This window comes from Rhipicephalus sanguineus, chromosome 1 (assembly GCF_013339695.2).
Source record: "Rhipicephalus sanguineus isolate Rsan-2018 chromosome 1, BIME_Rsan_1.4, whole genome shotgun sequence".
Lineage (NCBI taxonomy): Eukaryota > Metazoa > Arthropoda > Arachnida > Ixodida > Ixodidae > Rhipicephalus > Rhipicephalus sanguineus.
In genome coordinates, this window is record NC_051176.1 from 305282139 (window position 1) to 305300168 (window position 18030).

Below are 18030 nucleotides of genomic sequence, written 5' to 3' on the forward strand. Positions count from 1 at the left end.
CACATATTGCACAGAGCCAGAGATAAGCTTACATTCCTACCCAGCGATGCAAAACGTCTCTGAGAGTGGCTTGTCAGGTGTTGGAACGGCAAGGCGTTTTCCGGTGGTACGCAGAAAGCACTTTGATCATGGTGGGTTGAAGCGTTTGCTGACGAAAAGTGTTGATACTGAGTTAAATACACTAACAGGTTTCTTCCTCTTAGTCTGTAATCTGTGCATTCATGCTTGTTGCATGCATAGTTTCTGCATGCTACGTGCGTGAACACCGTTGCAGTCTGTGAAAGACCGTGGCGGCTTGGCCAGCTGGGGCTGCCAGTCATGATTTGCTTGCGCTTTTGGGTACTTCCGCAAGTAAATTATTAGAGTCTCCAAATATGCAATTCGTTCTACATCCTCTGTGCGCCACCTTCGCAGTGAATGCAAGGTTTGTTCACGCTAGCTGCGAGTGCGTTTAAGCGAGTGTCATCGGGCCTAGTTTGTGCGTTTTCTGTTGCACTTACTCAACTACGAGAACCGTTCTCAGTATTCTAAAGTATAAATATGAGCAGCGAAACTCGCCCAGTTTGTGCACGATGTCGTACAGAGTAAAAAATGTCGTTTTGTGAGCCAGAAACAGACGGACCATGTAAGTGATGAATGAACATGCGCAAGCAAGTTTATCGCCACTACTCGTGCTGGTGTAGCTGTTCTGTGAATCTTTTAAGTGAATCTTCCAGAAATTTTTAAGGCCTTATATGCTACCAAAGGGGAAGTTACTGTAGCGTATATTTGATTAGAAGAAGCTGCCTCGCAAGGTGCGATACAACAAATTGTGGTAGGCGCCGTGACAAACTATGTCTGAACAACTTGATGTTTTATTAGCATCCTGCAGGGCATGAGCAGTTCAATTCTGCTTTTGTTTTACAGCGAAAGCTGTTATGAGGTCACAACAAGGGCCGTTTTTGGCGCCGTAGTTGTCCGCCACCGATGTCCGTAACCACTACTGCTCCAGATAAGAAAAACAACGAAATAAGAAAAAATTTCCAGAATGGAACGAGGTTCGAACCTGGGCCCTCTACATGGGAGCCCAGTATTCTACCTCAGAGCCATGCTGGTGCTTGAAACTGCTTTGCAAAAAGGACCCTATACAGGCTTCATGTCGGGAAGGGATGTTATGATTGGCCTGTCTGGCTTGGCGCCGCTTTGACGCATGAGACGTTGCGGCTAAGACTACCCTGATTTCTTCCGGGTCAGCGGTTCCAGAGATGCCCCAAGAGCGGTGACAACACGAAGGTCGTTCGTCTAATATTCTCAGGTTGTCTGCGCCCCTCGTGAAACCCTTTGGGCACGCCTGACCGACTGACAGATTAGGAAGAGTTGTTGGCCGTCGAGGCGGCTTGCTTTGTCGTCAAGGTGCCCCGGACAAAGGACCCAGCGTCTGGGAACCGTCTGCGGATGCATTTCCCACGTTCTCCGTGGCGCCTTGTTGCCGCTGTTTCCACAATTCGTGGTCTGCCTCGCGCATAACCATCATTGCAACAGACTACGAAATTGACTTCCACGTAAGACTCAACGTCTTCGTGCTGTGCCGTGTGTGCGCGGTGGGCAGTGTTTTTCCCTCGCCATGGGACGAACTGGATGTGCCTCTTTCTCCTTTCGTGGGTTGGGAAGGAGGCGGCGTTTCACCTTCCCCTTTTGGGGGCGGAGGTGAAGATGGAAATTTTCATTGGACTGTCCTGGCCTCCATTGTTTTTTCCTACAGGGAACCCTGGGAAGGCCAGGACATAAAATGCGAGCGCCGATGCGCTCCCGACAAGCTCTCACAAGTTCTCTCAAGCTCTCACGAGCTCCGAGAGCTTCCATGATGCTAACCCCATCATGTAGCAACACGCTACCTGTAAATAAACGTTACTGTTAACAGCTCCGGGCTCCTCTACCTCGACATCTCCCCGGGACTCTGGCTGGCTCCGGTCCTCTGGGCAGAACCCTGTTTACATCAGGGACCACATTAACATATGTAATGTAGCGTGGTAGAAGAGTAAAATAACAACCAAGCGTCACACAACGCGAATTCTGTACCCAGGCATCACACAATGCGAACTGCGCAACGAGTGGGTTGTTGAATGCTTCCAACTCATTACAAAGGGCTCTGCCATAATTCTTCGTCATCAGCCACAGCATCAACAAAGTTCACATAATGCCTTACAGCTGTTTAGCAGGTACCACGGTTCTCCACAAAATGGTGAAAGATTGCATAGTGGCTGCTTCCCTACTTCACAAAAATTATGATGATTTATAGCGTAGTGGGTTCCTCGCAAGTGCACTTCTATTGGTTGCCAAGGAAGCCCATAAGGCTCCCATGATCCAATTCCTCAGGGTCTCAATAAAGTTAATTCCATCTCCCTTTGTCTTTCTCACATTAGCGTATGTTATAAAGTGTGGTGGGAGAGTGAAATAACGACCGGGCGTCACGCAATGCGAATTACGTAATAACTAGTGGGTCATTTAAAGCTTCCAACCCATTACAAAAGGCTCAGTCATTATTCTTCGTGATCAGCCGCCGCATCAAGAAACTGCTTATAATGCCTTAGAGATGGTACCTCGCTTCTCCGCAGAATGACGAGTAATGTCGTGGTGGGTGATTCGCAACTTCACAAAAATTATGATTTGTGGCATAGTGGGTACGTTGCTAGTGTACTTGTATTAGTAGCCACAAGAGAGTTTATAACCGGCTCTAAAAATGCCGCTCTTCGAGCATTCGCTGTGACTGTGCTGCACTTTCCGCGCAGGCCTGGCGTTTTTTCTCATCAGTCAACTTCACGTAAACTTTTTTTGGGTCTTTGCTAAGCCCGGAAGGCTGGAGCACAAATGCGATAACTTGCATGGCATCGTCAGAGCAGCGCGTAGAAGAGACGACACTGAAGTCAGTGATGTGGCCCGTCGCAACAACTTTGTCACCATCGACAATAATTGTGACACAGTCCCCAACATGAGTTAGAATTTTGCTCAGAGGCAAATGTTAGTCTCACAACGCGTTGAAGAGCGGCAAGCATATGTGGTGCGGTCACATTAAACAAATGCTTTTCGCATCGCTACTAAAAAAAAACTACCGACTTTATGAACTTCCATTACAAAAAGGAAAGGATTAGTTCACTCAACATCGACCAAGTCGTCTCCGTCAACTTCCATGAATTCTCGAACAACAAACACAATACACTACTGTTGGAACAGCGACGGGCCACCGGCATCCACATTTTGGGGCTTCATCCATTTTCCGCTAGGTGCCTACTGTTCGACTTCAAGGCCAATACAGCCAGGCCAGTCACCTCCGCAGCACACACCACGTACCACACGTAGACAATTGGCCTCACCGAGCATCTAAAGGAAACCCTTGCCGACACGATGGCAGTGTACGTTGACGTTGGAACACAACACGTGGGATGCCATCCTTCTCTTTGTAATTTTTGCCTACTGCACAGCAGTAAATGAAACAATACGTGTCGCTGTTCAAGCTGCTTTGCGAAAGGAACCCAACAAAGACGTTTGACATCATTCTGCTGAATGTCGGCGACGAAGAGAATGTAGACGTCGCCTCCCATCTCCAACATGCCTAAGAAGCGTAAGGAAGACAGAGTGGTGCTCGGGCACGGGCGCGTGATCGGCTAGGGGGAAGACGAAAAAGATGCTTAGAGAATAGAACAGCCGGCACAGCACACCAGTGTTGTGTCTTGTGTCTCTTGTTTACAGAAGCAAGACAACTTGCCCGTCTGTACATCAAGAACAAGCAGAGGACTGACAGCCGTCTACAATATTCGACGATGCCAAGTGGGTTACTGACCTCGCGACCGAGTTAGGGTCTAGATGTCGATATGCTGGCATGGACTTGGTGAGAAACTTGTTCAACAATATTACAGACCGTATAAAACACTCCGAGGTCTTGGCACACTAAACTGTGAGGTTGTGCCCGATTGCATTGTGCAGCCACAGTGCCGCAGCACATGACCTGAAGTCATCCTTTTCCTGCGCATTAAGCCATGCTATACATGCTATAGCAAACCCTGGGAGTTGATTTCTTGTTTTCATTGTATTTTTTCTTTATTTCATGCTCTTTTTACTTCCATGTTCTGTTCGAAGCACTGGGACAACGCTGTTTCAGAGGGGGGCATATGAGTGCCGTTGCTTGGCACGGGCTATGCCAGAATGTATGGAAACCTTCATGAGTGTTTTTAACGTCGAAGCTGTTTATTAAATTGTTCCTTGTGAGTCGATCGCAGAAAACTATTGTCGTCTTAACGGGTATGTGCCACTGTGCGGCCTACAACGGGTATGTGTCACAGAAATTGAGTAAATCCCAGTACTCGCCACTGGTCCACTAAAAATGAAGAAACCAACGGTTAGCCCGACAAATGGCTGTGAAACGAGAGAATACTAGGGAGCGGGAAAGGCAATGGCGGCTGCGAGATCCCGAAGCGATGGGAGGCCTATGCCAATGACGACGTGCCCGTAGATCGACGAGAGGTGCGAACGCTTGGTTTCGGCGCGAGTTTCTGTCTCTGGAGTTTGGACAACCGTGTCATGTGTGTGACTGTCTGTGGTTTGACTCGAACCTCTCGGTGCTGAGAATCAACGCAGAAACAACCTAGCATCACCTAGCTAAAGCTTAACAACAACCTAGAAGCAACCTAGAACCTGCATCACCTAGCTAAGACTTAGAAGCAAGCTAGAAGCAACCATATTAGCCTTCAGAATCGTCCAGTTTTGCTGTTTCAAGCCTTGCGCGGCTTAGTGCAAGCTTTGCTAATTTTTTTTATGTTCTAATAAGATAGCCCGGATGACTAGTGTTGCTGAGCTCATTCTGGAACTTACGTGAGTGCCAGCGACAACACCACCCTAAGCAAGCTAACGGACTTTGGAATTTTATTTCTCACTTTCTTTGTTATTCTATCTTATAGCTCGTTTTTTTATTCACTTATATGTTCTGTTTCCAGAATCGGAAACATGCTTTTTCAGAGGTGCCATTGACACGCGTACTCAATTTTTCTTCGTCTTTGTGAGCGGGTTTCATTGGCTAAACCGTTACATGTGTTATCGCTTGGTGCAGGCCACACCTGATTGTATCAGAACCTTTTAAGTGTTTTCAAATACTTGAGTCTGGTTGTCTGGATGATGCAAATAGTTGAGTACGTTCTGTAACGTCCACGAGCACCAGCCATAACACTGAAATGTACAGTGGGGATGAAAAGAAACGCGAACATGTGGCATCTACATTCTCTGCTGTTTTGCATTTATTTTCAAGTGGTTGTAGTCTGGATGGTGATAAAAAGCCACTAGAGTCATCCATGATACAATCAAGAACCATCTAGCATCTTTTTGTTGCCACCAAGGTCAAAGCACGATTAAAACAGCGCGCCGCACTGTGTACATTTCTTTTCATCCCCCGTGTATAATAATGCATTTATAAAAGATGATGCATTTCACGGAAGGACCAGATCTTATGTGATTGATGACTGTACTCCCGACTATCACTGTACTGTGACATTTCTTTGCCTTGCTGGGGACAAGTTCGCCCAATAAAGAGTTCACTTGTTAACAATTTGGCTGCTGCATTTTCACTGTCATTACCACATGACAGTATGCATGTGCATGTGAAAAAGGATGACAGGCCAATGGCGTGCACTGTACTTTTGGTTATCCGTAGGACACGAACTTTGCTGTTTGCCTTTAAATTGTCTTCGATAGTGCATCAGCTCAGTCATGCAAATTCTTACAGACTAAAGGCGTGGAGATGAGGAAGACCAGTGGACAAGTGCTTGCTTACAACTGGTTCATTATTCTTGAATGCATGCAAATATGTACTACAGCAACATTTAAACTTGCGCAGATATGATGATGGATCGTTTGCACACGTGGAATTCGAAGTGTGTACTAATCAAACGCTTACAACATTGTTCTTACAGAGCAGTGATCCCTACATCCCGTTTAATTAACACAAGCAGAGAGACTTGATTTGTAAGTGTATAGTGTAATTTCTGAGGGTGTACCAACAAGCCTTGCAACATATAATGTCTGTAGAATTTTTGGCAGTTTTCTAGGCTACCTTATTTTGTTTATGTACAACCGTAATATCGTTACAATTTTTTTCTGTGATACACAGTTGGCAGTTTTTTTTTCATTTGTAGGAGTCACCTGAACCTCGTTTTGACTGTTTGATGGGACTGCAACTGAATCTGGCCCCTCCTGAAGGCTGGGGTACTGCACAAGGTATTTGAATATGTTATTAATGACTATATTACACTGAATGTTTTGTCAAGTGTGGTCTTGGATATTTAAGTAGGTTCCTTGCTGTAACGGCATGAAAGGTGTGTTCACTTGTCTGTGCCATTTCTTTGCTTGCATTTTTTTTAGTGGGTATGACTTTTCTAAGTTACAAGAAATTTTCTGCGGGAACTTGCATAAGGAGTGTGTTATTGAAAGCTGCAACCACTGGGGGAAAGTCCACACCATTGTGCAGATAACTGTTTAATGGAGGGCAAGCTTTAAGTCTCTATAGCATACGTTTCACTTTAAAAAAGGCTATTAGGATGAGAAAATTTAACCAATTTATGTAACATTGCTTTGTCTAATCACATGTTCATGTGAACTTGGTAAGATTTTCTACTCACACGCATATCTAGTTACTTCGTTTCTGCTAGCACGCATGCGACTGCACAGTTAGACCTCTATATGGGCTAGACCTCTTTAAGGCTGTAAGTATATATTTGTGGACATTTTGAGAGGCTATATTTACACTCGTGTTTGTCTGTCCAAAGTTATGTGGATGTTCTAAATTATTAAGATGCTTAGTAAGGTTCGTAACGGGGATTAAAATTTATGCACTTATATTCTATTTCATACATCAGGTGCAACGCTGTGGAAGCTGTGCAAAAAGTTTGGTCAGCAAAATGTGTAAGTTCACGTGTCTCACGCTTGTATTTCGTCGTAAACGTGGCCTCCACGTTTGGCTCTGGCTGCGTGCTACCGGAACCAGTCACAGAGGCCCTGATATGAAAACAAAGAGATGCTAGGCAATGCAGAACAACCTGTTGACAACCTTATTTATAACGGGGCTTGTTTATTTCTAAGGCACAAAACATCTTCATTGATGAGCCACACTAAAAATGAAAAAAAAAATTGCATTACAGGTGGTCATCAAACTACTTCTTGGTGCGAACACATCTACAGCAAGAAGTCTCGCTAGCTTGCCTAGCGTTGCACCTGATGTATGAAACGAAGGGTAGTAGGAAGAGCATGGCAGTGTGGCCAGATTGCGGCCACTAAGTACGCCCCTCCTATTGAGTTGTTGGGTGATGCCCAGCTGCTGAGGAACGAGGCGGACTGCTGGCAACCAAAAACTTCATTCCCTCTCCCCAACTCCCCTTATATACGCTCGGTGGACTGTAGTGCCTCCTCTTGGCCACATGCTTCAAGGCACACTGGCAGCGACCTCCCTCTTTTTCACATTTTATGGGGCAGGTCCTTACAAGTCCAAACATCGGGGTGGCCTCACTATACGACCATTGTGAGTCCATGTCACAGTTTCCTGTGGCGTTACTTCCGGCTGCACGGGTTCTTGCGTCGCCGCAGGTTGCAAGTTCCTGGGAGGGGCCGACGGCAATGCTGCTAGTTGAGCTGGACTCATTTCTGTCGAATGAGGCACCAGGTGTCGACAAATACTCTGCAGGTCGCCTCTGGGGGTCTGAACAAGGTAGGACCGTGGACGCTGGGCCTGTGAGAGCACTTCACCACTGCAGCACGTGTCAGTGACCCATACACATTCTCCAGGACTTAGAGGGTTAGCTGGCTTGAAGCCCGACGGCGATTGTAGTTCTTCGCTTGCTGTGCCTTGTAACCCGTATCCTTTTCCCTGAAACTCGTATGGCATGGTAATGACGGCACCAATTGTTCCGGTAGTCGCGGGAAACGTGTTTGCAATTTCCTTCCCATCAGGGCTTGGGCCAGAGAAATGCCGTTTGGACTGGGTGTGTCGCGGTATCACAGTAAAGCCAGGTAAGGATCAGGGTTTTTGGAGAGCAAGTCTTTCACCGTGTGCACCATGCGTTCCGCCTTTCCATTGCTCTGGAGGTACCTTGGGCTGTTGGTCTCATGACGGAAGCCATATGACTGTGCAAACTCATTAGACACAAACTGCGGTCCGTTGTTGGTCCGGACAATGTCTGGCATGCCAAAACGGGCAGTGCAGCTCTTGATTGCCGAAATGACTGCTGGTGCTGTGGTGGACCCCACGGAGACTACTTCGGGGAACCTGGAATAATAATCAACAATCGGGACGTCATCGCGCCCTTTAAGTTGAAACAGATCGATGCCAAGGTACTGCCATGGCCTGTCAGGTGTAACCGTTGGCAACATAGGCTCGGACCGCTTAACTTGAGTCTCGGCACATACTGCACACTGCGACTCCATATGCTCGACATGCATATTACAGCTAGGCCACCAAACAGACTCCCTGGCCCGTTCTTGGCAGCGACGCACTCTCTGATGCCCTTCGTGTAAGAGGGCGAGAATGTCCTGGTGCAAAGCTGAAGGAATGAGAAGTGGTCAGTTCAGCAGAAGGATGCCGTCGTATATGCTCAACCTGTTCCTCTCCTTCCAAAACGGAGTGGCATGCAGAGGCACCTTGTTTTTGTCTGGCCATCCTTTTGTGCAGTAGGTCATGACCGCAGAGCAAACTCCATCTTGGGCTTGATGCATGCGCACATCCTCTAGGCGTCTTGCTACCAAAGGTGGTAATTCCTTAAACACTTCGCTCACGAAAAGCTCCAACGTGTCTACTATGCGGGTAGCTGGCAATTCAAAGGGAGCTCGTGACAATGTGTCTGCCGTAGCCAAGTGCTTCCCAGGCACATATTTCACCACATACTGATAACGCATCAGTTTTATTTGCATTCGTTGTATGCGAGGTGGCACGAGCTCTAGGTCTCTATTTCGACGGTGAGGCCACAAAGGAACTGATCGTATCGTGAAATGGCCAAGTGAGACACTCCTTCTTTGTTGAAGCGTACGTTACAGCCCGTCGAGTACCTTCAGGCTGGTCCTGTAGGCGTTCCGCATCCAGACAGTAGGAACTGGCATCCACGGATACTACTGTATGGTAGCAGGAATCGTATTTTGCCATGCACGTGTCGGAGCTCAGCAGCAACTTGAGCCGTGAGAAGGCAATTTCTTGACTGGGACCCCAAGTCCAGGTGCTGTTCTTGTTCAAAAGGGAACGAATGGGCTCCATAACGTTGGATAAGTGAGGTATGAAGCGTGCGACGTGGTTGGTCATTCCAAGTAACCGTCGTACTTCACTGATGTCTGTTGTAGGCGGCAGGTCGCTGACAGCCTTAACCTTTTCTCGGTCTGGTGAAATCTCATCCGCTCCAACCACTACACCAAGGAACTTCACTGAGTTGACCCAAAACACGCACTTATTTTCGTTGAGGGTGACACCCTCCTCTTCCAGGTGGGCCAGGACGGCATTCAGGCGCTCGTCATGCTCCTGATCATCTTTTCCGAAGAAATTAGGATGTCGTCAATCATGTTCACGACTCCAGGCAAGCGCTCAAGGATCCTTGACATTAAGTGCTGGAAGTACTCTGGTGGCAATACCAAAAGGGAGTCTCTTATAACAAAAAGTCGTAAGTTCCTGGCTGTCGGCACTCAGCTTCACCTGATGAAAAGTAGACCGCTCATTCAACTTGGAAAATACCCATGCACCACCCAACTGGCCAAGAATCTGTTCCACCGTTGGCAATATAAAGCGCTTCCTTTCAATTACTTCATTCAGCTTTGTCAGATCGACGCAGATCCTGTAGCCGCCAGATGACTTAGGCACGCCTACAAGTCCGAAGCACCACTCCATTGGCATATCTACCTTCCATATGACGTCCTGCGACTCCAATTCATCCAGCTCTCTTTTGACAACGTCATTTAACGGTATTGAAATCCACCTTGGGGCACTCAAGGGAAACGGACAAGCATCGGGTTTGAGGCATATGTGGTATATTCGGCTTGCCGAAATTTTCCCAGTTTTTGGAAAATTTTCGCTTTAGGGGAATGAACGCACTTAGCAGAATCCGCGAACTGAACGACCCCAAGTGCTTCAATTGCAGGCAGCTTAAGTAGGTGTGTACCCTGACGGTCAACCGCATACAAGGTCTGCACTGTGGCCCTGTCATGCCACTGTTAAGTTGATTTGAAGGTACCGAGAATGTGAAGACTGTTTGCCAGGGCCTAAGACCTCCCCTTTAGCGGCATCTAGCACCCGCGGTCGGCCTGGGAAAGACAGTGAGACTACAGATACTTCTGCGCCAGAGTCTATCTTAAGGTACTGACACGAAAATCTTCAGTTCTCATTTTTTTGCGTCAAATGAAAGGTCAAGCCCTCAAGAGCCTAGAAAAGGTATGGCTAAGCATGAGTGCACCATGAAAAAAAAGTAATTACTAGAGCTGCGCGAATAGCAAAATTTTGGGTGCGAAGCGAATTCGAATATTGAAGTGTTAGTGCAAATCGAATCGAATATTTTTCGAATATTTCTCGAATATTTTTCTAATACTTCGAAGCGAAATTGCAGAAAAAAAAAGTTGGAGAGGATTCCGAAGCATATTCTTATGAGATAGCAACATGAAAGTGTTTCTCTTCGCTAGGTTGATGAAGCGCTGTCAGGGTGGTGTTTCATAGTTGTCTTATTAAGAATGAGGCAATGTAGAGGCCGAATTGTATTTATGTACATGATATGGTGCAACCAACCCTACCAGCAAAATTTGCTTGGCCCAAGCATGGTAAATCATCAGTGGCCAAGCTGTCCATGAATGGAAAGTTATTGGAAGCCAAGCAAAATACGAGCTTGGCAGTTGTAACAAGCCTACCATTGGCCAAGCAAAGGAAGGCCGTTCTTGGCAAATCATTGGAAACACCTCTTGCCATGGTTGGCACTGTAGTGGAACACCATGCAATAACCAAGCATGTTCTAGATATGGAGGCCAAGCATTTTGGCCAATGTAATTTCTGGCACATTTTTTGTAGTTTTTTGTCTTGGATAAAATTTGACCCCCCCACCCCCCAAACAAGTCACAAGGCAAATATTTCTGGTGCTTCAGGTTTATTTTACACTGAATATATACAAGGCAATACGCCATTTCTATATTCCTTCCTGAACTCTTGCGATTATAAAGTGTTGCTTGGGCTTCTGTTGGAGTCTTTCATCAAGGTGGCACGCCGTCTTTGCATAAGTGCACCTTCTTGATCCACAGCGAACATGAGCCACCTTTTTGTTATGTCCGAAACAGCTGCGTCAGTTGTGTTGAACAGGGTACGTCTGGCACCTGTGAAATACAAGGAGACAAAAAATCATGAGCTTCTCTTTAAAAAGTCATTTCTCAGGCTTTCAACAATTTTCAACACATAGCGGGAACATTTGTTGGAAGGCTAATCGGTTGTGCATGATTATGAAGATCAGAAAACATGCACGGACAGGAAGAGTTGATTGGACAGCATAATACATATTTTTTTTCACTTTCAACTACAAGTTTATTAATGGAGTAGCGTGCGTAGTTTTGTGAGAACCCCATCAATATGAAACAAAAGATGAAGAAATACAACAAAAAATGTCCCACTTAATCTTCTATTCTGGCACCCTCTTCCAGAACAACATATATTCTTTCAAATTATAAAAGATCATACTTTTTTTGCTGATAGCACTATGGAAGGAGCATTGGCGCACGAGCACTCTATTATGTCCTTGTTTTCTTCCTGTACGTATGCCCTTTGAGATTTATGAACGTTGCTGGGATAGTCGATGTACCATAATGTTGTAGTTGCCGGGGAGCTTCTGTTGAGTCCTGCTGCTTAGCAGTGCTGCTGTTAAACAAAGAAATTGGTTATGTGCTCTGGTTCTCGGCTCCTAAAAATAGGAACTCCAATAAAACAGAAAATAAGATGATCGAACACTGCACTGGAGAAGCATCTTGGTAGTAGTGAAACTGTTTGTTTCAATGCTGATTCTTGCTCCTGATGGCACAAGTTGGCAGTATTCATGAAGGCAGCATATATAAACTCTGAAAAATTTTTATCAGTTGGACAAGTTTCCAAACAAACATCAGTAATGCAGTATGTGCAAATATACTGGTCGTGGTGAAGCATCTTTTAAACAACTACGACCGAAATATCACAACATGGAGAAGTCTACATAATACTGAACCTCATAATGAGGATGTTGTCCTGCAGAGCAGGAGAGAAAACTAGAATTTGTTTTTTATTGACACTTACCAAGGAGAAACAGCAGCACATTTGCCAGGCTTTTAAATGCTAATTTGTTCTCAGAAACCCAGCTGTACTTCTGTACGACCATTTTAGATACAATGTGCTGGAGCTCTCTGTGCATGGCATCTTTAGCACTGCTGCCATCTTCTAGGGAGAAATAGCTGATCTGTAATAAAAAAAAAGCAATAAATAAATTAAGTTTATCAAAGAAATGTTACACATGTTTAAAAGCTTGGAAAGAAGTCTTTATTATATTCAGAGGTTGTGGGGCCAACAGAAAGATAACCTTGCAGTGATAAAACAGCATTATTTCATCACTTGAAATATTCATTATACATTCTATGCAGTACTTGTACGGACTGACAAAATCTATGCCTTCATGGTGGAAAATTGTGATTAAAAGTAATAAAACCCAGTAAGAATTCAGCATGGCAATGTGGCAACGCGAGGCGCTCCTCCAGAAGCGAACGAGAAATAGCCGCGCACGCCGACCACACGCCACTCGCTGCTACGTGTTAAAGGGACACTAAAGGCTAATAACAATTTATGTCAGAGTGAAAGCCCAATGTATGACAACTTCGAAAACGGCAATATTATCAACAGCAGTGCCCTACTTACCGAGAAATTAAGCTAAATGTATCACATGATGAGCGCCACGAGTGGGACATTTTCGAAGTGATCCCGATGACGTAGGGAAGTCGGCCTACAATAAATCACTAATAATCAAACTAGCAGCAGTAAAAAAAGAACATTCCGAGCATCAAAAGACGTAATAAAATGCTGTTTGTTCGTTTCCGCTTGATTAATGGAAAACAAAACCTCCGCGGCGTTGCCATGGGGAACGGAGCACGCGTGGTTCAAAGGTTCCGTTTTCGCCGAACTGTGCCTCGCCCGTCTCAGTGGTAGTTTCGGGATCATGTACTGCTGTGCGTGTTTTGCGCGCTCGTGAAAGTCGCTCTGACAGAAAGTTCGACAAAATGCCGCATGCGTGTGATATTGCCGGATGCCCGAATGGTGCACAACGCCAGTGCTGCAGCAAGGAAACCGGTGTGTCTTTTCACTGGGTGCCGCGGAATGAACCCTTACGCTCGAAGTGGCTTAGTGTCATGCCATTGCGCCAGTGTGCTAAACAGTCAAAACCTCTGCGTGTGTGCTCGCTGCACTTTCGTACCGAGGATTACGAGACAAACAGCAACTTGGTGACGGCTTTGAATGTGCCCATCCGAGCAAGTCTTTGCCGCAGTAGAGTGTACTAGAACTTTTGAGTGGCGCGACCGAAACGCTCTCCCCTTGCTTTCCCATCCCCAACTTGCGGCGAAAGTAGCGGCGGCGCTGCCATCGCCCAATCTTCCCACTTGGCTTGCTCGGCGGCATGGCCGGCATCTCTCTTTTGGTCGCGAAATGTAAAAAAAAACAGCGTTTAAACATTGTTACGCGCCAGGTTGCACAAATGGACATCCGCGTGTGCAACAAAGTCTCAAGTTATCCCTTTTTAAGGCCCCGAATGACGAAGAACAACGACTCCTTTGGGAGCGGAACCTCCATCGGCTTGACAAACCGCTTGACGCCGATTGTGCTGTGTGCGAATTACATTTCGAACCGCATTTCATTGTGAGAGACTACGTGCATATTATCAATTTTGCTGAAGCTACTTACATGCAGAGATTGCCTATGCATACCTTATTACAAGCCGCTTAAGCGAAGATAAAATTGAAAACCTCTTCGGTATTGTCAGGCTGTCATCTGAATGCAATGCTCATCCCACTCCGCAACAATTTCTCACGACCATTAATTGTCTAAGCTGTTATAATCTTGCCAAGAGTGTTGCTGGATCACACGTTTCAGAGGGGGTTGTAAGCTCGCTTTTCACTGTCGCAGACAAGCCTGCTAACTTGTATAAGCAGCAGCAACTGATTGACTTGTTGCTTGATGAAGGATACTTGGAAGGTGCTGAAGGTTCGCTTCATAGAAGCTCTTTGACTGCACCAGACCACCCATACGTCAATCAGCATAGCGACTCCAGGCTTACGTACTATGTGGCAGGCTATGTTGCTAGAACATGTGTGCTCCAAAGTGCAGTGCATGCATGAATGAGCTTCTGCTGCCTTCATGAGATGGCCAGTACCTAAATGGTGCTGTTTTCACAAAATCTTGTGATTTCGGTGTTCTTCTGTACCCTTCACAGAAAGCTTTTGTTTTTATTAGTGAACTTGAAGAAATTTTCACTGGTTGTTTTAGTAAGAGTGACTTACACAAAGACAGCATCTTGGATGTCTTGGCAGTAATCAACAGGAGAAGCATTTTGGGGGTGTTGGCTGCAACGAACATTGCAAGCCATTGACTGCTCAGCTGATCTGCTTTTATGTGGTCACACGTATGCATGTTTATGTGAAGGGTTTAACACGTCGCGGGATGAGAAACAAATGAAATTGAGTAGGTTATAAATTGCTACAGTGGCGTAAAAAGGATGTCATTTTTCGTGCATATTTTATTGCACTCCTAATTTTTTAAGGTACACCAAGAAGAAAAACAATTTTTCCGAGAAGAGGCTTGTAAGTGAGAGAGCGTGCAAATTCTGATGAGATATCTCAAAATAAAACTTTGATTTTGAATCTTTTTGTATTAATAAGCCTGTGATGGTAAATTGAGCAGCATTATGGGTGTCGGAGCACAATTAATCGATCTAAGCCGATTCATGGTTCCACTTTAGTGTCCCTTCAAACGACTTTGCAACCATAACATTTTTTTTATTTAAATGTATTTTGGAAAAACAACCTAAACACTGTCTTTGTGTTTTCTTTGTTTTATGTTATTTTTGTATCCTGGCTCTATAATTTTGTTTTTTACAATTTGCTAATTCGCAAATGTATTGTTTCATAAATATGCAAACCTTGTATTTTTGTGTTATCAATGATTATTATCATTACAGTTACGACTCTGCTTTGCAGTGGTGCTGCGTTTTTTAAACTCTCAAAATCTTCCATGACTATGTTTCACTGAAAGCCTTCTTCTGCAGTATTACGTATTTGAATTTTTGTGGGTCCTACAGGAATGAATCTAATCCCATATTTCAAAATCAAAGGGAGGTTTGGAAAAACTCTGCTGTTCTTCAAACAATGTCAATAAAGCCTGCTTTTTTGTCGTGTGTGCACGCAGCCACAAGCAACGCGCCCTTTGATTCCAGCTTTAGTGTTTTACATGGAACGGGCCAAGAGTTCTTCGTTTTGTGGGCAGCATACTCATTTTTTTTTTCGGGGAGATGGGGGGGGGCTTCCGTTGTGTACCAGCCAGCTGGTTTCTCATTTAATTGTACACTGTAAAACATGGCAAAAAAAAAACGCGCTCCTTATACTGTATAATGTGCTATGCTGCTTCAGTGCGGTCAGCAGCAACTTCAATAACAATAATGTCAAATAATCTTTATTTGCATTAATATTTATGAAGGAGAGGAAGTATAAGAATAAGAAAAAAGCGGGAGATCATCTTGGCCGGCACACTATAGGCGCGACGGAGAGGCACCAACACGTACGCGGAACGCCTGCCAGCCATCCGCCCGGGAAGATTGGTCGACGCCAGCGCCACCACACCATTCCACGCTGAAACGCCCGCTCCCAAGCAGCCACTCGCGCCACTCAAAAGCTTCTAGTACACTCTAGCCGCAGCGCCGTTGTTGCTACTGTGGGTCCCGCTACTTCCGCTCGGCTGCTACTAGTGTCGGCGGCCGCGCAGTAAAAGCGGGCAACGTTGGGCACGGCAGCAGTGACGTATGAGAGTCGTATTTTCAGGCGGGAGATTCGAAGCGCGCTAACGCGATGCGGACCACTAAAAACGTGATTTTATTTCAAAATAAGCACTTCCTTGGCACAAAAGCAGCGCTACGAGGTTTCTGGGCCGCTATTTCAACAATCAACGTCGACTTAATATTTGCCTTTACTGTCCCTTTAAAGGGCATAGTATACGAAGCTCGACGCTGCTTGATACAAAGTACGGTCATACTGCATACTAAGTGGAACCTTTCATTTACCGAGATGTAGCAGCTACAGACTGCGTCAGCGGCTCGGCAACTGTCTTTCGGACCATGCAGGGGGCAACACCTCAGGTGGCAGTCCGTTCAGTTTATGTCATATCGCGAATAGTTTTCACAGAAAACCGTGGATCGCTCATGAAAAATTAAGGCGAATTGAAGCGATGCTCGAACACCGTACAGAAGAACGTTTGACATATGCCCGGTTTTCGCTGGTAACATGGGAAAACTACGGCATGTGCAATCACACACATTGAAAAGAGCTAGGACTACACATGCACTACGTACGCAGCATCCGCGATTTTCGCCTCAGTGAACCTCGTCATCGAATCCCATATTGCATAGAGGGAACAGGGGCAAATAGAGAGACTGCTGAAATTTACTCACCTTCTATTTCAACTTGAATTAGAAGCTCGTCGCCCCCCTGCACAGCACACCTCCACCTTCAACCAACGCCATGCGAACAAGGAACAAGGCGCCGCCGCCGGCCGCGCCGCGCAGTCATACACGCGTGGTTGGAGAGTGTATTCGGTACATGTGAATACACGCTTAAAGCCACATTAACTGCAATATTTTTGATGACTTGTGCACTATTACACAAGCGCATAACGGCCGCTGCAGTTTTTAAATTCGTGAAAATTGCCTGTTTGGATGCATTGGTGAACTGTTTTTTTTAGCGCACTAAGGTTGTGCACGGGCCGAACCGTCCCGCGCGTGGGAAAAGGTGCGAAATTCAAACGTCGCACTGCGTGCGAGCGCATGTACATGTCTGGTCCTCTGGATAAAAAGAAATGAAAAATGAAGTATTCCGTACAGCAATCAGAGCGAACTGAATTAATGACCGGAAAAAATATTAGCACGTGGCTATTCGGTAGCTGTTTGTAAGACTTCACGACAAACTGTGCTAGAGAAACGGACACAACCGCTCTTCCGTCTCATTTTTTTAACCGCTTGTACGTCTTCGTGCGTCACGAATTTCCATGGAGAAGAATAATACAAAGAAGTGAGTATGCTTGATGGCCAAGCACATTCCGAGAACATTGGCCAGCAACCATGGCACGTTACAGAAAAGCCCTTGGCCTCCATCTTAAATGTGGCAGATATCTTTCAAACCTTTTGTTTCATTCTAATAAGTGGTAAGAGCCAACAACTACGGGAAACACGCACTTAAAAAATAAATTGGCCACTTTCGCTGCCATCTTATCCATATTTTGCATGTAGGCCATGCCCTTTTCTATCACGCTGTCAGGGCATTGGCCAATGATAACGGAAGCCGATGGGAATCCAAGATGTGTCCAATGATCGGCCATCGGCCACTGCTGGTAGGGAAAGTGTTGCCAACAACACTTTACACGTGATAGGCAAAGATGCCGTTTCCTCAGCCTCTCCTTCTCTTTCAACTTCTGTGGAAGCCCAACTGTGATGTGGCGGACAAAGGTGTGCTCCCTTGAAGTCCGGAGTTCCAAATCTGCCTCGTGGACGTCGATATATAAGAACATCTGAAATTTTGGATGCTAAGAAGCTTCGGCGTCTGATTTTTCGAACTTCCTGCCCAAATTTTAGGTCTAAAACAGCATTAATTGAGCCCCCACCTCTGCCACATCTTTCATCTGCATGTTGGAACCAGCGTTTTCTTGAGTTAATACATTTGCAACTGTCGCGGAGCTTGAAAGGCAGCTTTGCCGCAATACGGGGGTGTGATGAGGTGAAGAATAATGAAAATGTA

General features: G+C 45.7%; 1 protein-coding gene and 1 long non-coding RNA gene across 5 annotated transcripts in view; one reads left to right on the forward strand and one right to left on the reverse strand.

Annotated features, from left to right (window-relative positions):
- LOC119379400 (uncharacterized) overlaps positions 1-18030 on the forward strand; it is a 297764-nt gene that overhangs the window by 214530 nt on the left and 65204 nt on the right. For all 4 annotated transcript variants that reach the window (XM_037648718.2, XM_037648716.2, XM_037648717.2 and 1 more), the window contains one exon: positions 6159-6240. In XM_037648718.2, coding sequence (XP_037504646.1) covers positions 6159-6240 — 82 coding nt within the window. The remainder of the gene's footprint in view (positions 1-6158; positions 6241-18030) is intronic.
- On the reverse strand, positions 11125-16781 carry LOC119379402 (uncharacterized). Its single transcript, XR_005181157.2, has 3 exons — positions 16692-16781; positions 12287-12446; positions 11125-11343 (listed from the first exon to the last, which is right to left on the reverse strand). It is a non-coding gene; the product is annotated as an uncharacterized LOC119379402 (long non-coding RNA).